Source organism: Mustela putorius, unplaced genomic scaffold (assembly GCF_011764305.1).
Source record: "Mustela putorius furo isolate JIRA1106 unplaced genomic scaffold, ASM1176430v1.1 tig00000785_pilon_pilon_pilon, whole genome shotgun sequence".
Classification (NCBI taxonomy): Eukaryota; Metazoa; Chordata; class Mammalia; order Carnivora; family Mustelidae; genus Mustela; species Mustela putorius.
Genome location: NW_025421480.1, coordinates 1,217,125 through 1,243,269, shown reverse-complemented (window position 1 = coordinate 1,243,269; position 26,145 = coordinate 1,217,125). Strand labels below are relative to the sequence as shown.

Below are 26,145 nucleotides of genomic sequence, written 5' to 3'. Positions count from 1 at the left end.
TTTCACCTAAGTAGGACATATACTTCTTCCCTAACGCTTGTTTTTTCAAATGAAAAAATGATAAATTTTTCAAATTTTTTCATTTCATGAAGATGAAATGAAAAATCATTTCAATTTTTCTTTTTCTTTCTTTAACCTTGAATCTGCTTCCTCTATTTATTTTTTAATAATTAAAAAAATTTTTAAATAAACCTATAATGTATTATTAGCCCCAGGGGTACAGGTCTGTGAATTGCCAAGTTTACATACTTCACAGCACTCACCGTAGCACATACCCTCCCCAATGTCCATAACTCAATTTTTCAAGTGAAAAAAAATTTGCAAAATTTTCAAATTTCAAAATACTACCTTAAATATTCTTGTATAGGTGTCTTTCATTATAAATGCCTTCACATGCTTCTTAAATCTGGCCAGACTATAAACCAAATATTATGAAAAAAATTAATTGATCATATTTGCAAGAAGAGTGCTGTTATCTATGTTAAGTTCCTCCAGAAGCAACATATATGTGATTATAAATAAAATAAACTGTTAATAAGTAATTAATCAGCAATAGGGGTTGTGTAAATAAGTATATTCTGGGGAAAGGTTATGATCCACAGTCCCAGAATCAAGCAAAACTGGGTTCTAGTCCCGGCTCCACGATAAGACCGGCTGTGTGGTCTTGGGCGTGTTACCCAACTGCTCTGAGTCTCACCATCTGTGAAATGGGTAGAACAGCTGCATCCACATCACAGAACTATTGTGAGATTTAAAGGATGCTAGTACACGCGGTGTACCCTGAGCACAACGTCTGATCTGTGAAGTACTAAATGTGTCTAACTGTTACCGCAGTTTTATTTTTATTTTTACAAGGTGCTTCTGTCAAAATGTCAGAAATGTGCCTACTGGCTTTACTTTCTTTTTCTTGCCGTGTCCCAAGATTCATTGCCTGCGTACAACACCCAGGGCTCCGTGCAGCATGTGCCCTCCTTAATGCCCGTAATACCCTTAATATCCTTAATATCTGGTCATCGCTGACGCTTTCTGACTCTAGCCTCTCCTTTTCGCCTCCAGGATTTTTGAGCGATTCCCTGCTGAGCAAATGGACCATGACCTGACCCCTGCGAACTCTGTTACCAGATACAGTCTGGGTAAGAGACTATCGGGAACATTCGTGCAGGAGTTTAAATATTTACCCACCATTGAAATGTTCCAATGTTTTCAACCATGGGGCTTGCTTTTCCTTCTGTGTAGTCCTATGTTTTCCACACAAGCGCCTTCTTTGGGACCTGGCAGCACTATTTATCCAGTGCCATTTAATTGTCCTTTGGGAGAATCTGATGAACTTGAGGGAAGGGTAGAGTAGCAAGGAAATTTTATGACACCATTTTGGTGTTCTCCGTGGACTGAATTCTGCTAATTCTTTACAACCCCCTCTCTCTGTCCTCTCAACTCTGAAATACAGAATCCATTAGATTTCCCATTTTTTCTTTTAGTCTTTTTTTTTTTTTTTTTTTTTTAAATAGGAACTGGCTGACAGTAAAGTCAAAAGCTTTACGCTGACAGATTAGAACCACTCAAGCTGAAAACAAAGGCCACGACAATAGCAAGAAGCCCCAGGATTTTCAACAGGAAGGAAACCGGGAAATCCCGAGAAGCTTTTACTGCCCGGGTCTTCAAAGGCTTCAGTATCCGTTGTTTCTGGGTGAGGATGGCACTCTTGGCTCCCTGCCACGGCCCGGGCCCAGTGAGGCGGTACTGGTAGGAGTTGCAGGGTCCAAAATAGAGCTTCACAGCCAGTCTGGGGTCTTTCAGCAGGAGAGACAGGATGTCTGGCTTCGCACCTATCTCTGCCGCGAGCTCGTCCAAGTAGTCGATGTAATTGGTCTGCAGCGTCTGGCTCTGGCTCTTTCCAAACCTTAATGAAAAAAGTAAAAAATGGCAGATTCACAAAATGTTCCAAGTCCCAGAAGAACAGGAGGTGTTTGACAGCGCTTGGAGGAATGACGGGCTGAGTGAGGAAAGGACGTTCGAATGACTCTGGTGGAAGGTTCGAACGTATCCCGTCTGGAGGCCCGTCTCAGATTGAGAGTAGCTGTAAAATCGAGAGCGGGCCATGGAAGTCTGAGGAACGGGGCAAGGTTTATAACCGCGATTACTACTGGATGTTTAGTAGCGGCTTCAGTTCTCCCGGCAATACTCATTAGTCAGGATGGCTGCGAAGATTCGTGTGCTGACACATATGAACCCTTGCTCAGTGCCTTGCACAGAGGAGATGCTTAATATTTGCACCTTAAATTATTAAAGTAGTTGGCACTCTGGCTGGCATAAAACAGGTTCTCAGTAGTTGTTAGATTAATTAGAATCTGACCATGAGACAACCCGTATGTGTGATGTCAGGTCCCCGAGTCTACTCTCCAAGGTGCTTGGTCCCCGGTGGACCCCATTTAACCTATCACAGAGCATCCATCTACTTTGGCTTCTGACCAACTCCTTCTGATTTACTTTGATAGGACGTCCCCCAGCTAACTTTTCAGAGACACACATGGCCACTGTTATTGCTGCTCTCACCCATTTCCTCTCTCACCACAGAATCTAACATGGACATCATACAAAGTCCAGGAAAAATGTCCCGATTTGGTAAAATTTCTATCTTTATGTAGTTGGTCCTACTTTTTTATTTTTTTAAGATTTTATTTATTTATTTGAAAGAGAAGATGAGAGAGAGCAGGAGCACAGGGAGGGGTAGAGGAAGAAGGAGAAGCAGACTCCCCGCTGAGCAGGGAGCCTGAGGCAGGGATCATGACCTGAGCCAAAGGCCGATGCTTAACTGACTAAGCCACTCAGGTGCCCCATGGAGTTGGTTCTTAAACTAGTATTACCTGGGGAGGGGCACCTGGGTGGCTCAGTGGGTTAAGCCTCTGCCTTTGGCTCAGGTCATGATCCCAGGGCCCTGGGATCCAGCCCTGTGTCAGGCTCTCTGCTCAGTGGGGAGCCTGCTTCCGCCTCTCTCCCTGCCTGCCTCTCTGCCTGCTTGTGACCTCTCTGTCAAATAAATACATAAATAAATCTTTAAAAAAAAAATCACCTGGGGAGAACATAAAAATACAAATTTCCAGATTCATCCTGAGGTTCCAATTCAGTTGGTCTGTGTTGGGACCCAGGGATTTGCATTTTTAAGAAACAGGTGGGTGGTTCTTGTGGGTAGTTAGGTCACCCTGAGAAACATTGCTTTATGTAAGGAATTAAAAAAAAAATTCTTACAGATCGATTCTTTTTTCATTCCTCTGGATAATGTCCGCCATCATAGTCCTCTCTGAGGGCAAGGTACACAAACCTAGAAATAAAGGACTGGTTTGAGTGGTGGGTTTGATTCAGTATCATTGCTTTTTCTAGTAGTTGGTTCCTACCATTAAGCTTGGCCATTTACGCATCTTACGACGATCAAGGCAGCTTGGTGTTGTTGAACTCCCAGGGTGGGATGAGTTCTGTGTGGTCTGCCCTTCGGGGAGCCCAGGGTACAGTGAGACCTCTGAGGTGGAGTGCGTAAGGGAAGAGGCTGGAGAAGGAAGGTGAGCCTGAAGAGCCAGAAATCATGCCCGGTGGGTTGAGCTCTATTTTAAGGGTGATGGGAAGCCATGGAAGGGTTTTCTGTAGGTGGTGACAAGATTGGATTTTCCTTTTAGAAAGATCCTTCTAGCTGGTGAATTTTGGGAAATGGGCTCTAGGAAAGTGAGTCTACAAAGTGAGTCTCAAGACCAGTTAAGAGGCTGTTGAAGTAAACCTGGTGGGAGTAAAGTCAAGCAGTGGGGGCAGAGAAGGTAGATTGGTGCAGGAGTTATCACTGTGTGCTTGTGATTCCATCCCTGCCCGTGGGTGTTCTCGGAACGGCGAAATGGTCAGTTTCCCCTGGATGTAGTTAGTCATCAGACATACCAGAGTCAATGCGTCCAAGACCGAGCCTCACTGAAGCTCTCCTGGTCAGACTTGTATCTTCCTCCACATGTCCTCTCTCTATTCCTGGTTCTGCTGTCCACCCAGTTCCCATGGCCAAGATCTGCAAGTCATCTGTGATTCCACTCTCTCTCTCTCTCTGATTTTCTACATTCAGCCAGTCATCATGTCCTGTGGATTTTATCCCCGTTTCTCACATTTCTATCGTCTTCTCCATTTAGTCTTTCTGCCAGGCTCAGCTGCATCATGGTTCAGCAGACTTGCAGTGGCCTTCTCACTGGTCTCAAAGACCCCATTCTTTTCTCATTTCAAACCTGTCTTCCACACCAGGGCTGAGATAATCTATTGAAAATGTAAGTCTGGTAATGTTTATTCCTTGATTATAACCTTTCATTGGGTTCTCTGGCTGAAGAGCTTTCTAAAATGGAGATTTTAGGTCCTCAGATCAGACTTAATCAGGGTCCCTAAGGATCCAGATGATTTTTATGTATGGCCAGATTTAGAAAGAAATGATCTACATTTTATATTGTAAGTCTTTTAGCATACGTTACAAGGCTTCTGTGTCCTGGCCCTTCTCCTGAAAGATTATTGTGTTTTTTTTTTAATTTTTTAAAAATTTTTTATAAACATATAATGTATTTTTATCCCCGGGGGTACAGATCTGTGAATTACCAGCTTTACACACTTCACAGCACTCACCATAGCACATACCCTCCCCAATGTCCATAACCCCACGTCCCTCCCCCAACTCTCCTCTCCCCAGCAACCCTCAATTTGTTTTGTGAGATTAAGAGTCACTTATGGTTTGTCTCCCTCCCAATCCCATCTTGTTTCATTGATTCTTCTCCTACCCCCCAACCCCCCATGTTGCATCTCCACTTCCTCCAATCAGGGAGATCCTATGATAGTTGTCTCTGAAAGATTATTCTTTAAAAATCTCTCATCCCTCTCTGCCTCGTACGTTATGTTCTGGGAATGTGAAATAGCTTGTAATTCTCCATATCCATCACACCTCGATGCTTTGGCTCAAGAGATTCTCTCTTCTGCACCTGAGAAACTTGGTCATCTAGCAGGTTTTTCTTGACCACGTGTCCTCATTTATCCCAACACGCTGCAAAGCACCCTTTTCCTTCTTTCTGTGCACTCCATGCATCCCTCTACCAGAGCATTTATCTTGGTATGTGGAAATGATCTGTTCGTCTTGCTGTCTGTCCCACCAGACTCCAGTACAAGGCTCGGTATTCAATGAGTTTTGGTTGAGCTCACTTGAGCTCACCTGGGGTCAGGGAGATAGTGGCCTCCTGAGGAATGCAAAGTGCTACGCAGATCCTTAGACCAAGCCTTTCAATAGCCTTATAACTTTGTAAGGATCTGTGAGGTTGAGCTTCTTAACATATTGAGAGTTAATTTGGAGTTAATGTAGAGGGGTCTCTAGATTTGCACATATTCAGAGGAAATTATAAACATCGTATAGATGAAGTCAGGAGTCAGAGATCCTTTCTTTCTCAACTATTCCTTCATGATTTTAGGAAAGGATAATATGCATTTAGCTTTATGAAAATTGAAATTCTCTGAACTTTCTAATATCTTAAAGGGATGATTACAGTTCTTTATTATTATTTTTACTATTATTATTGTTATTATTTTATCTCTATATTTGTTATTTTGCAAATTCTCCACTAACTTTTTAGGACATTAATCTCACGAGTGTTGCCTAAGTTTGGGCAACTTCTTCCTGCCAGCCTCCTTATCTAAAGCTGTTATTGAGCAAACTCCATCAGAGATAAAACCCTCAGCCCCTCACTTTCCCACTCGCATACCTTTGAAAACCCTGGTTGCCCAACGAGCTTGAAGTTCAACAGTTGGGAAAATGGAACCTAGGGGTTGGATGAGACCAATGCATGCCAGAGTTGACTTCTCCAGGTGAGGAGGGAACATGTATTTATACAGTGAGACCATCTTATCCTCTACTTTCACAAGTGCATCTTCAAGGAATGGAAATGAGAAAGTATATCCTGTTGCAAAGACAATGACATCAATCTTCTCCTCCACTGTTCCATCTTCAAAGATGGCAGAAGTTTCTGTGAGCTCTTTCACTGTTGGTTTCACCTTGATGGCTCCGTAGAGTATACGACTTGGAAGATCATCATTTAGTACAGGTTCTTTCATAAGATATCTGAAACACGAAGAAGAAAACACTTAGAAGGAACATTTAATGATGTTAGGTGAGTCTTGAAACTCTCTTGATATTTTATGGGGTTGGCTCTTCAAATAGAGATTTCTCAACTATCCATAAAACTTTCTGCCTTGACTAGTTGATCTACCTCAAACCTTACTATCTGACTTGATTCTCATGTCACAAATCTCTCCCTTCAATAAAGAGAAAACATGTAAGTCGTGTGAGCAAAAGACATTTCAAAAAAGGAGGCATCCCCAAGGGCTTAAACAAAATACCATGGCTATGGTCATTCCAGTCATTGTTACCCCTTCAACGTTTCCACTATTGTTTTATCTTGCTGTTCTACTTAATCTCAATCTGATCATAAGTAAGAAAGGAAAATTTGTTAAATCCCCATTAGTTTTGAAACTTTTATTAAGGGATCAGCATATAAACCAATGTATGAAATTAAGTTTGGGATATTTTTTGATCCCAAATATCCATGGAGTCTCTGCATGTGATAGCATGTGTGATAGAGCAAAGTTTGGTTGTATTTCTGGAATTCCCCTTTTCATAGATTTGAGAAGCACTTTTAAAAAAAATAAGACAATACGGGGCACCTGGGTGGCTCAGTGGGTTAAAGCCTCTGCCTTCGGCACAGGTCATGATCCCGAGGTCCTGGGATCCAGCCCCGCATTGGGCTCTCTGCTCAGCAGGGAGCCTGTTTCCTCCTCTCTCTCTGCCTGCCTCTCTGCCTGCTTGTGATCTTTATCTGTCAAATAAATAAATAAAATCTTAAAAAAAAGAATAAGACAATACATGGTACATGTATCAGATCTCAGAACTGAGCAGTCACATGGTATTTGTTGAAAGATTCCAAAGTTCTTCTGTTTTTGTATTTTTTTTAAGGGAAGGAGCCTGTTATCGACTAAAGAAAAATAAACATTCATACTGTTTGCTTGTGTTTATAAGATCAGTGATATATAACTTTGAGCTCTGTAGAGATTTATTTCTTGGCAAAGAGATAGTGAGTATGTTCTCAAAAGCTGCTCATGGGAAGAGCCCTTATGGTGTACAGAATTAGCAAAGCATGAGGTATCACATGGAGAATTTGGGACACATCTCCCACCACACCCCTCTGAAAGGAAGGCTTCAATCTCTTCAAGCAGCCTTTGCCAATGTTGGACAGCTTTGGGAACTAGGAAATTCTTCCCATGATCCTAGTTCTGCTTTCTAGAGCAGCTCATAATATTTTTTTCTTTTTTAAATTTATTTTTTTATTCATGTATAATTAATATATAGTGTTATATTAGTTTCAGATGTACAATATAATGATTCAAGAGTTCTATATATTTCTCGGTGCTCATCAAGATAAATGTACTCCTAATTCCTTTTGTCTATTACCTCCAGCCCCCCACTCATCTCCTCTCTGGCAACTGCCAGTTTGTTCTCTGTATTCAATAGTCTGGTTTTTTGTTTGTTTGTTTCTTTTGTGTCTTAAGTTCCACACACGAGTCAAATTGTATGGTATATTTCTTTCTCTGACTGACTTATTTCACCTAAACTTGTACCCTCTGGGTCCATTCATGTTGTTGCAAATGGCAAGGTTTCATTCTTTTTGAGACTGAGTAATCTAATTAAAAATGGGCAGAAGACCTGAATAGATGTTTTTCCAAAGAAGACTTATAGATCGCCAACAGACACATGAAAAGATGCTTAGCATCACTCATCATCAGAGAAAGACAAAACCACAATGAGATATCACTTCATATGCCAGAATGGCTAAAACAAAAAACAGAAGAAATAACAATTATTGATGTGGTTGTGGAGAAAAAGAAACCCTAAATGCACTGTTGGTGGGAATGCAAATTGGTGTAGCCACTGTGGGAAACAGTGGAGGTTACTCAAAAAGTTAAAAATAGAATTATATGGAAAAAAAAAAAAAAAACCTTAAAAAAAAAAAAAAAAGAAAAAAGTGTGCCTGGGTGGCTCAGTGGGTTAAAGCCTCTGCCTTCAGCTCAGGTCATGATCTCAGGGTCTTGGAATCAAGCCCTGTGTCGCGTTGGGCTCTCTGCTCATCGGGGAGCCTGCTTCCTCCTCTCTCTCTCTGCCTGTCTCTCTGCCTACTTGTGATCTCTGTCTGTCAAATAAGTAAATAAAATCTTTAAAAAAGAACTTAAAAAATAGAATTATATGACCCATTAGTTCTGCTAGTGGGTATTTACCCAAAGAAAATGAAAACACTAATTTGAAAAGACATGTGCACTCCCATGTTCATTGCAGCATTATTTACAATAGCCAAAGTATGGAAGCAACCTAACTGTCCATGGATAGATGAATGGATACAAAAGATGGGGTGTTATATACACAATGGCATATTAGCCATAAAAATTTCCCAATATTTCTACTTCAACTTCTTAAGTATTTACTTTTTAAAAGGTATACAGAACAAATTTGGAATTCAAATTCCAGGATGTCGATAATACTCTTACTGTTAAGTTGTGATTTGAAATACCACATTAGCAACTGAGCTCTTATAAAGAGGCACTCTGACAACCTTGCTTACCAATGAGTATACCATAAAAAAGCAAAATAACTCTACTTGTTTTGAGGCTCAAGGCCATAATTTTCATGGTTGAACCACTGATTCATCTGCTGTTCCATCATCCATTTTCGAATCATTTGTGGCAGGACATTTCGGAGCATGGACCTAAACCGGGTGTGGAACACCATGTCCCAGGGGTAGCCACCTTCAGAGATCCGACCCATGACCCAGGAGCCGTGTCTGGTGCTGACGAATACCTGGTAAGCAGAAAGGAATGCTGCTTAAGTCAGGGCATTGTCCCTTTTGGAAAGGATCTACTGTGTAGACAATATATCCCATGTATGGCTCAGAGCAGTAAAATACGTGCTCTGGGTTAGCATGGTTGGTTAGTGGCAGGACTAGGAGGTAAACCTTAGCTTCCTGACTTCAAGATTTTTTATGATACCACACTGTAGTAACCAACCAACCAACCGACCGACCAACCAATTAACGAGTAATGGAACCTTGGTTATGTGGTGGGGATATTCCAATATGCCCTTTCTCCTTTCTCTCCTCCATGGTACACGATGAATAGAGAACATCATACCTGAGCAGCCTTCTTACTCAGCTCAACGGCAATGTCTGAGGCTGAGTTTCCTAGTCCAATCACCAGGATCCGTTTCCCTTCAAGTCCCTCTGGGTGCTTGTATTGGTGGCTATGGAAATACTGGCCTTTGAACCTCTCAATACCTTCAAGGGGAGTAAGAGAGAAGTCCTTGAGTTATGTCAATTTCAATAAAAGTGCGCCGTCAGATTTTCTTTCCTGGAGTCAATCATTTGCTTGGCCTCCTCACCCCTTAGGGAGGTTACAGTGGCAAGGCCAGCTGACAGACTGAAAGCATATGGAACCCGTATGCATATGGAATAGGACCAAAAGAGTTGATTTCAGGGGTTTCAGTGTACATATTTATTAGAGAATAAAATGGTTTTGATAAATTGAGTCGAGTCAGATGCTGGCTTTATCTCATTTTGGACTGTATAGTAATACTTTAATATCACATAGCACATGTATTCTTTTAAATGTGTTTGAACATATTATGAAATGCTATTATGGTACTTGTGTAATAATTAGAATATTTATCATTCTCATTTTGCAAAAGCAAACAAAAAGTAAAATAAACTAAAAACCAGGCACATAGAAAGTGAAGATGTTTCCACATTGCAGGATAAGTTGGTAACGTACTGGATAAGCCATTTTGAAGACAAGACTGTAGATTTCCCAGAAAAATATGAGTTTGTTAAATATTTATCTTTTATGGTGGTTTTTTTTTTTTTTTAGAGATTTTATTTATTTGATAGAGAGAGATCACAAGTAGGCAGAGAGGCAAGCAGAGAGAGAAAGAGGAAGAAGCAGGCTACCTGCCGAGCAGAGAGCCTGATGCGGGACTCCATCCCAGAACCCTGAGATCATGACCTGACTGGAAGGCAGAGGCTTAACCCACTGAGCCACTCAGGTGCCCCTATGGTAGGTTTCTTGAAAGAACCTTTGGGTCATTAGTTCTCATAGTGGGGTCCTTTGACCAGCATTATTAGCTGGAACCTGGGCACTTGTTGGAAATGCTGAATCTACTGAGTTGGGAATGCCTGAGATGGGGCCTCCCAGGTTGTTTTTAAAAGTCCTTCAGGTGATTCTTCTTTGAGAATCAGTGCTTTCGAGTGGAAGAGCTCACACCTGGCTGCATACCTTTTTTAAAAGGGCTGTTTATCTGAGAGAGAGCACAAGTGGGTGTGGAACTTGGGGGACGGGCAGAGGGAGAGGGAGCAAGATTCTCAGGCTCTGCACTAAGCGTGGAGCCCCAGCAGGGAGCTGGGGGTGGGGAGGGGGGTGGTTCAGTCTCGTGACCTGAGCTGAAACCAAGAGTCAGAGGCTTAACCAACTGTCTTCCAGCTGCCCCTTGCCTGGCTGCATATTAAAATCACTTGAGTAACTCTTAACTGCTTTAGGCCTACACTATACTAACTGAACATTGGAGGGCATAAGGATGTTAGAGGGTCCACAGGTGGTTTGAATGTGAGACCCGGACTGTGAACCACTGTGTTATTTGTCTTCCTGAGGGCCTGCAGGGGGAAGCACACTTGATGAGGGAAGGGCCTGGGAGACACCAGGTCAGATGGCTGCAGGGTTCCCTTGTCTGTACTCTTCCTGTCACTCTCTGTGCACCCATCCCTGTCCTGTAGGAGAACTTATTTCCATGGAACCTCCTCAATAACCTGTCTGAAGGCATGGCTCTGAGGAAAATTCTCCAAGGACATGGAAAAATCAGTGTTTGGCGGGATAGATAAAGGCCGAGGTAGGTAGGTACGTGGTGATAAGGGCCTCTTCAACAGAGAACCGGTTTGCGTGACAATGCCCTGAAATTCTGGGGAAGATTCAGTGACTTTGGAGGAAGTTACTGAAGTCCCTGTGTCATGAAGACTGTAAGATGGTATGTGGAGACTTTTATCCTTCTAGCTCTATCCAGATCTTAATATTATGCCCAGTTGCAGTAGCTAATTCTGCCTGTCAGTCCAACCTCCATATAAAATTCCTGGACACTGTAGGGTTGCAAAATTTCTCACCTCAAAATGTGTCTCCTTGGCATGTGGATTAATGTTAGGCGAACAATTTTTAAGAAACAGAAGGCTTAGAAAAACCTCTAACTTTCCCCCCTAACTGCCTAAAAAAGTTTAGATAGCGGACCTGCCCCAGGAAGGGGGCTGTCACCCTGGATAACTACAGTATAATAGGAACTGGGTGAGGTAGACGGGGAGGAACACAGCAGTCTGTTTGTTGAAATTCCTCTCTGTGTCCCACCGTTTCTGAGTGGTTCAGCAAACATTAGTTTACCAAACACTTATCCTTTTTCATCTCCCTGTGAATTGTCATCTTTCCCTTTGTGGTCCCCCGCCCCGACATCCTTCTCTTTAGCTCCGAATGGCACATGAACAGCAGCCGCCCGACTGCCTGAGGGTCTCATATTCTTATGGACTCTCTGCATGCATAATTGCATTTTATTTTTTCCTATTAATCTGTTTCATGTCATTTCATTTTCCCTATTAATCTGTTTCATGTTAAACCTTAGACTAAGCCCAAAGAATGTTGGAAGGTAAGAGAAAATCTTTCCTCCCCAACAACCCCCGCTCTGAAAAGCTGGGAGTCCTCGCGGGCCTCACCTGGAAAGGATCCCAGCGGCATGTGAGGGAGGATGTGGTGGCCGCTGCAAACCATAACTGCGTCAAAGACGGCGCTTTGCTTCTTGCTGTTGCACTCGGTCACGACCTCCCATTGGCCCGAGGATGAGAAATCCGGGTGTTTTTTCACACTGAGGACAGTTGTCTTGAACGAACACAGAGAAGCCATCATTGAACATTACTCTGGCATAACAGGGGCCTCACTGAGTTTCCTGGGAGTGGGAATGGGTGGAGTGCACTGTATGACTTGATGTAGGTTCCGTTTGAATCCTGTTCAAGCCCCTTAAGACAAAGACTGCTAAGTGTCCCCTTCTCATTCTTCTTTGGCAGGGAGCTACCAAGGCTATGGTACTTTGTACAAGACTCAGCCATGGGAACCAGTCTGTTAAGGACTGAAAAAGGACTTGAGAGAGAGAGACAGAAGAAACACAAAGTCTGGGCAAGATATGGAACACATGCCCATCATTCAAATGATCACATGGTCAGTATTTATTAAGAATCTTTTATGTGTCCGCCTCTGCAAAGCCTCTGTGTTAGAGAAGATATTTCAGGCAAAGCGCTTTGCATCGTGTCTGGCATCCTGTGAATGGTAGTTGTTCACATTATGTTTTTCAAACAGAGTACATCATGTTAGCAATATAGTTCATGATCTCATTTGGATGAAATAATTTATGCTTAAAAAAATTTTTTTTAATGTAGCTCACACTGTCTGGAAGTCTATGAATTTTAGAAGTATACTTAGAAGTATCCATAAAGGTGTTACATCTTTTTTAAAAAATTTAATGTTTTCAGTGTTCCAAGATTCGTTGTTTATGCACCAGTGCTCCATGCAATACGTGCCCTCCTTAAGACATCTTTGATGTGTAACAAACAACGTCAAGTGGAAGTAAAGTTTTTCTCACTGCCAGAATAATGGCATGCTTCTCTTGGTTATGAGTATTTGACTCCCATGTACATGCTTTTCAAATGTTCAGATATTTAAAAAATGCTGGGTTGGCAATTTTTGAAGGTGTTTCAATTGAAAAAAAATATATGGAGATTATTAGCATAAAACTTGCAAGGGACTATAAAATGTCCAGGCATTTTTGGCTGAGATTAAAGATATCAGATTTGCAGTTTAGGGTAATAGATTAGTTAAAGTACTGTGAATTACTGCTATTCAAAATTTGCTTTGAGAACCAACCAAATTCAACAGAGCCTTTTACAGTCTAACATCTTGTAGCTTATACCAACTCAGAGACCAATAATGGAAGTGAGTGTCTCCAGCCCCTCTCTAAGCTCCAGGAAACCCAAGAGCAGTAATATAATAAATAAGAAAAATAGTTCTCTTGCAACTTTAGCCTGATCTTTCCAAGAGCAGATAATAAAAAGTACATATCATAAGAGGGCAATATATCTGTTAAATAAATTAATAGTCATATGGACAAAGACCTGTAAAAGCTTCCGGCATAAAAAAAAATCTGTTATTCGTAGGATGGCTCCACCAGGAAATGAGTAATAGTTTTCTAATGTAGTACATTAGATACATTTTAATGGCATTTACAAATATAGATTTCCACCGCAATCAGCTATTATAAATTAATATAATACAAACCTGGAACAAAACTGAAATTACTGAGGAAATGAGAAGTGTCACAAAGAAATTAGTTCTCTGATAGACCTAAATGTGAGACAGGAATCCATCAAAATCCTAGAGGAGAGCACAGGCAGAGGCCAGGGAAACAAAAGCAAAAATGAACTATTAGGACTTCATCAGGATAAAAAGCTTTTGTACAACAAAGGAAACAATCAACAAGACTAAAAGGCAACCAATAGAATAAGAGAAGATATATGCAAATGACAATCAGATAAAGGGCTAGTATCTAACATCTATAAGAAACTTATGAAACTCAACAGCAAAAACCAAAAACCCCCGTCAAGAAATGACGTGAACAGACATTTCTCCAAGAAGAAAGGCAAACAGCTAACAGACACATGAAAAAATGCTCAACATCACTCAGCATCAGGGAAATAAAAATCAAAACCACAGTGATCAGAATGGCTCACAGGGGTCAGAATGGCTAAAATTAACAACTCAGGAAACAATAGCTGTTGGCAAGGATGCGGAGAAAGGGGAACCCTCCTCCACCGTCGGTGGGAACGCAAGCTGGTGCAGCCACTCTGGAAAACAGCATGGAGATTCCTCAAAAAGTTGAAAATAGAACTACCCTACGACCCAGAAATCGCACTACTGGGTGTTTACCTAAGGGATACAAAAATAGTAATCCGAAGAGGCACATGTACCCCAATGTTTATAACAGCAATGTCCACGATAGCTGAACTATGGGAAGACCCCATATGTCCATCAACAGGTGAATGGATAAAGAAGACGAAGTTATGTATTTACAATGGAATATTAGTCAGCCATAAAGAAGAATGAAATCTTGCCATTTGCAGTGATGTGGATGGAACTAGAGGGTATTATGCTAAGTGAAATTAATCAGTCAGAGAAAGACAATTATATGATTTCATTCATATGTGGAATTTAAGAAACAAAACATTAATATCAAGGAAGGGGAGGAAAAATAAAATAAGATAAAACAGAGAGGGAGGCAAACCATAAGAGACTCTTAACAGTAGGGAACAGACTGGGGGTTGCTCGAGGGGAGGGGGGTGGAGGCATGGGGTAAGTGGGTGATGGGCATTAAGGCGGACACATGCTGTAATGGACACTGGGTGTTGATGCAACTGATGAATGACTAATTTCCATCCCTGAACTAAACTGAATTTAGATTTAAAAAAAGAAAATAAAAAAATTAGCTCACTAACATTTATTCAGAGAGAGAATTTTATTTACTAAGCATAGTTACTAGTGTTCGAAGTGTAGGTTATTGATAAAAATTCAGCATGTTTAGTGAGAATATTGTTTTCTTCTTGTTGATTCTTTGTTTTTGAGGGAACAGAGGAAAGCTAGTATGCAAAATGATCCAGCCGTCCTTATGTTGCTAGACAATGCACTCTGCCACTTCCCTGAATACCAAAAATAGTTTCTACAGGCTTATGAAATGAATGGAACTGTGAGCTCATTTAGTACATTTTTTTTCTTAGAAATTCCATTTCTAAAGAGAAGGTCAGAAAATGAAACAGTAGTTTGATTTTTCCTGCTATTCTTTCAAGGGAAACGAGACTAGGAACCCGTAGTGGTTACAGACATTAGCTTAACTGCAGTTTCATTTTCCATATCATTAGTCAAGCCCTTAGTATTAACAGGTGATTTTCCTCTTCTGCTAAAGTGTGTGTTATCTATAATATCACTACCTTTTAGGTCTTCTATTCTGCTCTTCCAGCAAAAAATTGGATTTGAATACTTTGTTTTCTTCACAATTTCTTTCCTTACCAGAGTAACTTCTTTGTTTACATGTGAACTGAACCCATGTGGAGAAAACCATTGCCCTCCAAAATACAATACCTGGAACTGAATATATTTTAGAAGATCAAACTTTCTGGCAAAAATCCTGAAGTATTCCAGGAGCTTAGAATGGTGCAGGAAGTTTGGAAAGTCTTCAGGCATTGGAAAGTCACTGAAGCAGGACATTTCTTTGCTCGTGTTGGTGATGACAGATTGATAGATACTTGCTCGGCCTTCTTCAACATTTTCCTGAAGAATCAAATAAAAAGAGTGATAATCATGTTGCATTTAAAATAATCCCTTGGGATTATTATTAAGGGGCGCCTGGGTGGCTCAGTGGGTTAAGCCGCTGCCTTCGGCTCAGGTCATGATCTCAGGGTCCTGGGATGGAGTCCCGCATCGGGCTCTCTGCTCGGCAGGGAGCCTGCTTCCCTCTCTCTCTCTCTCTCTCTGCCTGCCTCTCCATCTACTTGTGATTTCTCTCTGTCAAATAAATAAATAAAATCTTAAAAAAAAAATAATCCCTTGGTGTTTCACACTTCATCCAAACCTGACTCTTGGGAGACGTGATCCTCTTTCATTGTCGTAGCATGATGGCCGTGTCTGGGTGATGGGGTTTCGTACATGTGCTCCATCATCCCCTGTAACAGGGCCTAGTTGGGGCCCTCCAGTGTTGCTCACTGGTGGGATTATTACCGCTGGTGGCACTGAGAGTGGGGACGATCCTTCTTCTGCCACATTGCAGGGTATTAATATCCCCGGTCTCTATGTACTTAATGCCAGCCATTGGGGCAATTAGGCCCATTCTGAAAATTCCCCTGGGGAGGCTACACCCACCTTCCTTTAGGAACCAATAAACTCTGGGATACGGGTCAGAAAACCCAAGGGAGAATTTCAATTAAAATGAATACTTCTGGGGGCAAGGAGTTTTCGCATGTTAACTTGAACGCACCATCTTCATTTTATGCTTTATGCAAATCAACCGTCCTCAAGTGATAAAAGTGAATAACATTAGTACCAATCAAATCTTAAACTTGAATGTAAATGTTGGTGAGTACGCTTTGATAAAATCGGAGGTAGCTCATAGTATGGTTGAGTTTATAATTTCCTCTAAGCACTGTGCATACAGATAATATTCTTTGTGTTTAATTATATAAGAGCCAAGTATAGTGATTCAATGTCTCTGAAATCAGCAGGTTCTCAAAGAGGCTTGCATAAGAACATTTAAGTAACGTCACCTGAGAAGTCCTCAATAAATGCTTCTGGGCAATTTGAGGCTAGTGTTTGAATATTCAAATGCCAGAATTTATTCATCCAGAGTTCAGGGTTGTTGTATCCTTTTGTATGAGAGGGAAACCACTTCATATTCTAATGCAAACTCCCTTAGCATTCAAACACTTACACACAGTTCACACCACACCAGAAAATTCTCATCACCTAGGAAGCTGGCTGACCCTGATCTCAAAGACTTAATGACTAAACTGTGGAATCTCACCTCTTTTATCAGCAAAGATTTTATGTGCATTGGGCCTTGCTATGTCCTAAGTTCAGGACTATTAGTACCAAGACGAGTTACCAAAGCTAAAACAATGTTTGTGTTCAGATTATGTCATTTAAGAGCAGTGTGTAGAGTACTTGCTAAATCAGTCTTTAAATCAGTTTTTAAGGATTCTCCTGAAATCTTAGCAATGGTATCATCTGAGCCTTGATTCCGGACTGGTAAAGTTAAATGTGTTTTTCCTGTTCATGTTCAGAAAGGCATTTGGCTCCTGGCCTATGGTCGGCGTGAATGAATGAATGGATGAATGAATGAATGAGAAAGAGAGAGAGAAGGAATGTGTAAGAGAGGAGCTGCAAGTTGCACAATACTAAAGTCATACTGATCTGTAAATTATTTCTGGATGTTTCCACACGGTGGAACACAATGTCCTTGGTAAGACTAAGTGTCGAACTTTCCTATCCAACCAAGGTCTCAAACTTGGAAATGTAGTTAACCCTCAAACAACATGGGTTTGAACTGCGTGGGTCCACTTACACTGGGGTGTTTGACAGTACAGTACTTAGGATTTTCTGATAATGTTTCTTTTCTTTAGCTTGCTGTAGTGTAAGAATATGGTCTATAATACACGTGACATACAAGGGGTATGTTAATCAACTATTGATGTTATCGGTAGGGCTTCTGGTCATCAGTGGGCTATTAGTAGTTATGTTCTGGGGGAGACAAAAGTTCTATGTAGATTTTCAGCTGTGGCCCCAACTCCTATGATGTTCAAGGATCAACTATATTTCATGAGGCAAAGAAATACCAATTTTTTCCTCAAGACCAGATAACTTTATAAGTAGTACAGAGTAGAGTTAAACTTGAGAGTCCTGGAATCTGACGGGGGTTGATATCCTGATTCTAACACCTTTAATGGCTTTATAGCCATGGGCAAGTCACTTAAGGCAATTTCCTCAGTTTCTCTGTAAAATGAGGTTCACTAATAATTATGACATTGAACAATTGTTGTCAGGCTGAGATTAGATAAAGTGCTTAGCACAAAGCCTGACTTTATATAAGAAGAGCCCAACACATGTTTGCCTCTGTTGCTACGATTATAGGTCATGAGGATTAATCCTACCAAACCAGTCACAGATTTGAAATAGCTACGCTAAGATGGTTGTACTATAGCCGACATGATAGTTTTTTCAGGCACCAATAAAATGGCTTTGAAATGTGGTTGGTTCCTCTGTCAGGTCAATTTTAAGGGCACTTGGAGTGATGCAAACGGTTCTGATGTCCGAGCTCTATAGTAATTTCAGAGTCCTGGCAAGACTCCCCTCTGGGAGTTATATTGGTGTCATTTGTCAATAATTGATGATGACATCACAATTTTTTCCCCTGAAGATCATGTAATAATCTTTATTGTGGTCAATTGGCATACAGCTATTAAAAAACGCTTTATTTCTGTATGTAATTCTTCCTATGTTGGCCGAAGCAGATGTCTATGTGTTTAGATAAATCTGGGTAAAAATGGGGTCTGGTGAGGTTTTACAAAAAAAAAATGATTCTTATTAATAAACAAATAGATATCAATCATCTCTCCTGTCCAGACCCTGAGCTTGGAGTTAGGGACAAGAATAAAAACAGGACACGCAGTTTCTCTCTTTAGGGAGCTTATTACTACATTGAATGAAAATCTGGACTTTCAGGACGGAAAGATGGACACAGAATGAGATGACAAGCCCCAAACAGGACGACACAGCTTTCAAAACAGATAAATGTACCTCATAGACGTAATTAAAAATATAAGCAGGGCCGGGGTGTCTGGGTGCTCAGTATCTGACTCTTTTTTCTTCTTCTTCTTCTTTTTTTTAAGTGTCTGACTCTTGATTTCAACTCAGGTCTTGATCTCAGGGTCTTGAGTTCAAGCCCTGCATTGGGCTCCATACCCAGCGTGGAGCTGATTTTAAAAAAAGATGATTAAGGGGCGCCTGGGTGGTTCAGTGGGTTAAATCCTCTGCCTTCGGCTCAGGTCATGATCTCAGGGTCCTGGGATTGAGCCCTGCATCGGGCTCTCTGCTCCTTGGAGAGCATGCTTCCTCCTCTCTCTATGCCTGCCTCTCTGCCTACTTGTAGTCTCTGTCTGTCAAATAAATAAATAAAATCTTAAAAAAAAGATGATTAAAATATATGTGTGTGTATATATATATATATATATATATATATATATATATATATGTAAAAAACCAAAAATGATATTTAAGCACAAATACTGATAGTATGAATTTCCTAGTGGACAGAATATATTACAATTTATCTGTTTAAAATAGTGGTCACATGATAAATATTCTCTTCATATGGAATTTTCTGAATGTCAGAAGACTATATAGCAAAATCAAATTACCTTGGTGAGCAGGGATGTAGACTTTACGACCTTTTGATCAAAGGTTGGACTGAAGTTTACCTTTGACTATGTAAAAATAAGAAGGTTGTAAAGGCTAATCTAAGTTTAAGGAAGATTATAAGGGTAATATTCAATCTGCTGGAGGGAGCAAGCTTATATAGTGAAAATAGATTAACTTATTACAAATGTGAATTACAAAAACTTGCAGATTCGTCATTTTCATTGTGAAGCATTGTGATGTTGACCTCTATCAATCAATATTTTGTTCTCATGCTGGTGACTCTAAGCAGTTGGAAATAACACAGTTGTATTTCTTTACAAATATTCTGTCTTTCCAAATTTTCACTCTTTCAGGTGGACCTTATATCTATCTGCTCCATTGCTTGAAATGAATAAGACTGAAATTATTTTTATGTTGTTGTGCTACTGTTTGGGACAAAAACTGTGGTTCCCAAATGCCATTCAGTGCACTAGCTGCCTTACAAGGATTCAGGGGATCTTTGAAAAAATATAAAATGTAAGTAGGTCTGGTTTGGGCCCAGCCATCTGTATTTTAGAAGGGCTCCGCTACTGATTCTTAGGCTCTGAACATGGGAACCATCATGTTTATTAGACCCTCACTGTGTTCTGCTCTCTCTCTCCACTAGTCTGGTGTCTCTCTAGATCTCTGGCTTTGATCACCCATGGTGACCCCCAGTTAAACTCCCTGACCCCAGTCTTGCCCACTTTCTGTACCACCTTCAGGGTAAAGCGTATACTCCTTGACACGGGACAAGAGAAGTGTCACTTTTCAAGAGAAGTGACATTTCTCATGAAAAGACCCTGGCTGTCTTCTCTTCTCTAGCCTCATCAGTCACCACCCATCATCCTGTGTCCTTCAGTCAGCTATATGGTGTGACTTTATCTTCTCTAAGCATGTCAGCTTTCTCAAGATTCTGTATTTTTGCACATGCCACTCTCTCTGCCTAGAACACTCTTTCTCCTTATTCTCGTGCCTGATCGCCGCTCCTTGTCAAGACAAATGAAAGCATTACACCCTGTAGGCAGCTTGCCCTATTCTGCACTGCTGAGTTTCCATGCTGCCCATAACACTTGTAAAACTGCACTCTGATGTGGGTTCTCTTGAGTATCTCTGCTCCTGCCGGGACATCTGGAGACTGCAGTGACTGCTGTGCATTTTCAGGACTATGAAACTTAGTGACGGAAAGCCTCACTAAAATGCAGGTGTGAAATTTTGGCCCCAACACCTCTGGTCAGTTGCAGACCCAGCAGGAAGCAATGGGCTTGACCTCGCACACGGATGCTTCTACTCTTCCTCTGGAGGAAGAGACACTTTCCTCACCCCCTTGGGCAACAGCTCAGCCAATGAGAAGCCACCATACCTTGAACTCCTGGCTTATTTCAAAGGACTTTCAGTTCAGAACAATCTTCCCAACTTACCCCTTTTCTCCTTAAAGAAAAAAAAAAAAAGTCCATTTGCTTTGTTCTCTGGACTTGCCTATGGTTTGCCACAGCCAGATTGCAATTCTCTTTTATTCCTCAGCAAGCCCATTTTTTGCTGGTAAAATAATTGGCAATTTTTATTTTTAAGGTAAACAGAACCTAGTATATGCTGGGGATATCGTACAAAATCATTTAATATGTTGAAAGTATGAAAGAACATGTAATGTTAACCAGAAACATTTTTTCATCACTGCAGATAGGACTTAAGGATACTAAAATGGACATTCAGTAGCATAGTGGGAATAAGTAAATGTTTTGGTAGTAGGATGCTATAGACTTTTTTTCTGTTCTATTATACACAAACATTACTTTTAAAAAAATATATGGCAAGTTAACCAGTGTATATCTTAAGCTACTGGTGAACAGGCTTAATTAAGGACCATGGCTAGTATTTGATATTTCATTGCTTGGAGAGTTACAGATATCTACCATGTTAAATTTGGTTCTATTAAATGAGCAGCAAGGTACAAACACTTAAGTTCTACTGTACGCTGAATTTGCTGTGTTTGATTCTGGGGATAAATTAACCTGGGGAAATCCCTGACAGTACAACAAGGGAAAGGCGGTCATTTCTTATGGAGAGCAAATGGCTGTTTGTTCCCAAACCGTGAAGAGGAACCGAGTTTGACACCCTGGAGTATGTCCGTTTGACATGGGGATTATTTTAAACTGATTATTTTTAAGAAGCAGCAGGCAGAGGGGAAGCTCTGAAAGCCAAGCAGAAGTTACCCTTCTGTAAGAGATACCTACACGTAGAAGGGAAATCTCTGCTCATATGGGTGTTTCTCTCCAGTACCAGGGTGCAGGGCCTGAGTCAGTCTCTAGGAACTCTGCCCCGCCCCTCCCAGGGGTAAGTAGCCTTTATTGTTGTAGAGAAGTGTGAGGCTCACAGAAAAGGCAGACCACTCCGGCCAAGTGAAGCATAAGTCACAGAGGGCAACTCTTAGAGCAACCGATTATAAATTCTTTGAGGGCAGTGATTGGTCCAATTCATTTCCCATTGTCTGAAGCAATGCCAAACACCTCTTTCGTTCTGAAAAATATACATATTATAAAAATAAATTGGTTTGGAATATTGGATCTTGTGGGAGTCACATTTTAAGAGAGAAAGTAAAATTTCAGGTTTAATCTAGAGGAAAGAAACCAAGATGGAGAGATATTTAGAGACTATTATATGAAGAGTAATTAAAATAATTGAATATATGTAGCTGGGAAAAGATATATTTATATCCAAATGTAAAAAACAATGTATACGGGTAATTTTCCTGTGAACACAGGTGTCAGGAACAATGAAAGAGGCAGAGAAGGTTAGTGGCTAAAGGAAGGTCATGTTTTCCTCTCTTAACACCTCAGTAAGATGATCAACTACGCAGGCTCAGGAATTACAGACCTTCATTTTTGTGCTTTTTCCACACCTGTGTTCCTCTGGACAGGTGGTTCATTCCAAATCTCAGCTTCCTCTTCATAGGTCCATGAGGATAATCATTATACATACTGAAACCTGAAAGGTTTCAGGACAGCTCCCGCCGCCCCACATCCCCCAAACATGCCACTTGGGCATGTGGATTATTTGATCTGAAAGCACTTGAGACCCTATGGGCTCAAGAGAAATTTTGTATTTCCTTAACCACACAGAAGAATCTAAATTGGGGGTATTTCCCAGAATAAGTGTTATTAGCAGAGATAAATTTTACCCGAGTGACCCATCTGAACCGTAGGACAAGTATCTTACTGCCAAGCATCTACTGTTCTTGTGGTCCTGTGAAGTGTATTTCTTTCCTCTGAAGTCCCAGAACCACACCCCCTTCTCTTTAGTTCAGAACGACATCCATTCCTCATTTTGCCTGGCTTTGGAATTTACAGGGTAATGTGGGTTTTCTGTGTGTGTGATGCCTAAATGTGATTTTCTCCTGCTAATTTGTCTTATGTCAATTGACTCAGTCCAGTTGGAAGGACGTTTGAGGGGGCTGGAATTCTTGCTGCCCAACACTACTTTCTAGGGGTATTGTAGAAAAAAAAAATGAGGATGCGTGGCAAGTACTTTTTCATTGCTGGAAAAATGCTAAAAATATGTTAATTACCCACTCTCCCCATGTTCCAAAACTGCCACAAGGGGCCGCTGGAGAACCTTTTGGAAGAATTCAGCAGTAGGAGTTGGGCCTGGGGCAAGTCTCCTTAAATTTTGTTTTAGGTGACGTCAGCGCTAAATATGTTCAGTGACCTTAGAAGGATTGTGTGTAAATATAGAATATTTACTTATTTTAAGAGCTGATTCTGGATGGTAGAGGAGCGAAGAGGCAAAGTTTCCCCAGGGGACTGGGCATGGTGGCTCCCAGCATCTTTTTCGTTCCTTCTCCCTTTGGCAACCCAGGCTGCTGGTAACAAGACCGGCCCTGGCTCCCCGGGCCGCCTGTGAAGTCTTGCATCCTGTATGTTTCACACTGCTGGGAGATTTCTTGTCTTGTCTGAGCTGAGAAAATTGTTTGTTTTTTTAACTAGATATGGTTTGGGGAGGTTCAAAATGTGATATTGTTACGGGTTTCAGGAAATTACATACTTAAGCATTTTATATCTAATAAAATTTAATTAGTTCACACTGTAATCTAACTTTCCTTTTCTAATCCATAGGAAGGTATCTTTAATTCTGAAACATTAGACACTGGGAACTGGGAATAGGATAGGAGGAAAAATATTTTGGGGCAGAAAGAAATCTTCCTGGAATTCATCAAGTCATATATTTGACAGATCATTCAAAATAGCTCTCACCTGTTCTGTTGTCAAATTGATGATAATAAAGAAAGGGACACTTGGCTTTTTGATATTAAGTTCCAAATCAGGTACTAAAACAGTGACAAATTTATTATTAAATATTAATTTGTTATAACTTCACATTTCTTCCTTAGGTTAAGAAAATCTACCTGGGTGAAAAAAATGCCAGTGGAATCTGTATGTGAACCTAGAGTGAACAACAATAAAAAATACATCTTCAGTTAAGGCAGGAATAACCACCTCTCAGGAAAAGCTAGAATGTTTCTAATGAGCAGTTGTTAGTGTGTAAGGAATGTGATTCTAGCTGTTTCTTCAATTTCCTCTCTGCAAGTTCCATGTCCTGTATAAGGACCAACATCTCCATCCCTAGCTCTGATTGTGTTTGCATGGTTGAATGAATAGATTTTTAAAAATTCAGTAATTGTGCAATTTGTTTGCCGAACTTGTCTCATCCTAGGATTCATTTGGGTCTCCTGTTAAAAATAGGTTCCTCTCGGGCACCTGGGTGGCTCAGTGGGTTAAAGCCTCTGCCTTCAGCTCAGGTCATGATCCCAGGGTCCTGGGATTGAGCCCCGCATCAGGCTCTCTGCTCAGCAGGGAGCCTGCTTCCTCCTCTCTCTCTGCCTGCCTCTCTGCCTACTTGTGATCTCTGTCTGTCAAGTAAATAAATAAAATCTTTAAAAAAAAAATAGGTTCCTCTCCTCAAAAGATTTTGATTCAGTAAGTCCAGTCTGGTGTTAAGTATCTTTATTTATTTAATTAATCTATTTGGTGTTAAGTATCTTTAAAAAACTCTATGGGTGTGTATTATAGTCATAGACATTTGAGAAACGTGAGGTTAAAAAATCTGTTTTGGCATAAAATTCAGTTCAGACTGGCAAAAAGCCCATGTGCTAGATGCCATGCCTTCCCCCTAACTGGTTGGCTTCTAGGCAGACCCTCTGGATGGTGTCTGCTGATACCAGCATCTGCTTTTAGCATATTACACCATTTGCTTCTTCTTCTTCTTTTAAGATTTTATTTACTTATGGCAGAGATAGTGAGAGAGGGAACACAAGCACAGGGGAGCTGGAGAGGGAGAAGCAAGCTCCCCACTGAGCAGGGAGCCCCATGTGGGATTTGATCCCAGGATGCTGGGATCATGATCTGAGCCAAAGTAGACGCTTAACCACCGAGCCATCCAGGTGCCCCTAAACCTTTTGCTTCGGTCTAGAGTGTTCTCACCTGTTCGATCCTTCACTTAGATGTACCTGATATACACTCCTAAAGTTATTGCTCTGGAGTGCTGAGCTGGAACTTTTCTTTAAACTCTTTGAGCAAAAATGCAAGTTGGGCATGGTTGTAAGGAGAGGGTTAGCTGTTTAGAAGTCATAGACACCTGAGTTTGAATACCAGTTCTTCTAAGCTGTGTAACCACGATCAAGTTACTTAACTTCCCTCAGTTTCTGTTTGCTTAGTCTATAAAATATAAATATAGTTATTGCAACTAACATTTATTGCACTCTAAGTTTTTTACATGACTTATCTCCCTTAATCTTCAAAACAGCACTGTGAAATAATCACACTGTTCTATTACTATCCCAGTTACACTTAGAAAACTGGCCCAGGCTTGTAAATAAGTTTGCCCAAGATCTCACACTTAGGAGGTGGCAGGCTTGTCCTTAAACTCAAAAGACCATAGGAAAGAAAAACTATGAATCTATACAGCTGTCTATCTATATATCTTTCTGATTTTTATCTAAAATCGGATGAGTGGACAGCATTATCAATTTTTAGGTTTGGCTAATAGAATGAATTGAATGAATATATTTAATAGTATCTTTTTATTTTACTTTATTTTTCTTAATGATTTATTTATCTGAGAGAGAGAGGGCGTGCACAAGCAGGAGGGGCAGAAGGAGTAGGAAGCTCAGGCAGACCCCACGCTGCCTGTGGAGCCCGACAACGAGGCTCATCTCACGACCCTGAGATCAAAAACCTGAGCTGAAACAGAGTTGGACGCTTAACCGAATGTGCCCCCAAGGCACGATAATATCTTTAAGGAGTTTCCTGGCAGTCACCCTTCAGTGTCATCAATAAAGCTAAGCAAACAATGTTTGCTTGTCAGATAAAGACAGTCGGTGGTAATAAGAGCACACTCTGAAAAAGCATCTGCTCAGTGATTGGAATACTGTGGCATCTTGAAGAGAGTCCCTGGCACTCCTGTTTCATGGTATGTTCCCCAATATTAGTATGTGGCTTTGAGAATCACAAGAATGTGGGCTGCAAGACAGTTGCAGGTTCCGTATGGAAAGGTCCTCTGCATGCCCGGCTGGGTCAGGATGATGATCTGGGCGAGATGACAGCCCATTTCTGTAGTTCCTGTGGCGGCATGAAATAACTCTGATCAAAGTTGCTTAGGAAATCCCCAGTAAGGCCCATCTGTCAGCACAGTCTGTTCGGGAAACAGGAAGATTTCACTTACTTTGAACCTCCACAGCCCTCCAATATCTTCAGTTCGCTCAAAGCAAGTGGGCTCCAGTCCCTCGTCCACACAGCACTTCAGAGAGACCAGGCCACTGACCCCAGCTCCAATCACGGCCACCTTCTTCGCCATGGTCTTCTGTTAAGGAGTGGATCAATCAATATTACTTCGCTGGGACAAGAAGGTAAGAAAGCCCTCACGATGTGGTCAGTAATTATCTTGAAACTGTAGCAGTAAGTATAATAAGTAGCAATAACTTAATAAATCACCTCACTAGTCAGGTCA

General features: G+C 41.0%; 1 protein-coding gene and 2 long non-coding RNA genes across 7 annotated transcripts in view; 2 read left to right on the top strand and 1 right to left on the bottom strand.

Annotated features, from left to right (window-relative positions):
* Positions 1 to 372: 372 nt before the first annotated feature.
* On the bottom strand, positions 373 to 25,992 carry FMO2 (flavin containing dimethylaniline monoxygenase 2). Its single transcript, XM_004756691.3, has 8 exons — positions 25,861 to 25,992; positions 15,298 to 15,486; positions 11,832 to 11,994; positions 9,226 to 9,368; positions 8,697 to 8,896; positions 5,757 to 6,112; positions 3,247 to 3,319; positions 373 to 1,900 (listed from the first exon to the last, which is right to left on the bottom strand). Exons 1-8 carry the CDS (start codon positions 25,990 to 25,992, stop codon positions 1,537 to 1,539), a joined length of 1,620 nt encoding a protein of 539 aa, XP_004756748.1. The 3' UTR covers positions 373 to 1,536.
* On the top strand, positions 10,493 to 15,341 carry LOC106006210. Its single transcript, XR_006607972.1, has 3 exons — positions 10,493 to 10,969; positions 12,180 to 12,330; positions 15,229 to 15,341. It is a non-coding gene; the product is annotated as an uncharacterized LOC106006210 (long non-coding RNA).
* The window catches only part of LOC106006209, a 41,713-nt gene continuing 41,481 nt past the window's right edge, over positions 25,914 to 26,145 (top strand). For 3 of the 5 annotated variants that reach the window (XR_006607969.1, XR_006607966.1, XR_006607965.1), the window contains exon 1: positions 25,914 to 26,044. This is a non-coding gene — a long non-coding RNA (uncharacterized LOC106006209). The remainder of the gene's footprint in view (positions 26,045 to 26,145) is intronic. The other 2 variants (XR_006607970.1, XR_006607967.1) reach the window with 1 other exon arrangement.

What these genes read in the sequence shown, in the direction of transcription:
- FMO2 (XM_004756691.3), bottom strand. Translation starts at nt 25,992, where the DNA reads ATGGCGAAGAAGGTGGCCGTGATTGGAGCTGGGGTCAGTGGCCTGGTC. An exon ending in GAGGGCTGTGGAGGTTCAAA is followed by an intron (nt 15,487 to 25,860) that starts GTAAGTGAAATC and finishes TTGATTCTTCAG; the next exon opens with GAAAATGTTGAAGAAGGCCG. An exon ending in AATGAAAAAAGAATCGATCT is followed by an intron (nt 1,901 to 3,246) that starts GTAAGAATTTTT and finishes TTTTTCATTAAG; the next exon opens with GTTTGGAAAGAGCCAGAGCC.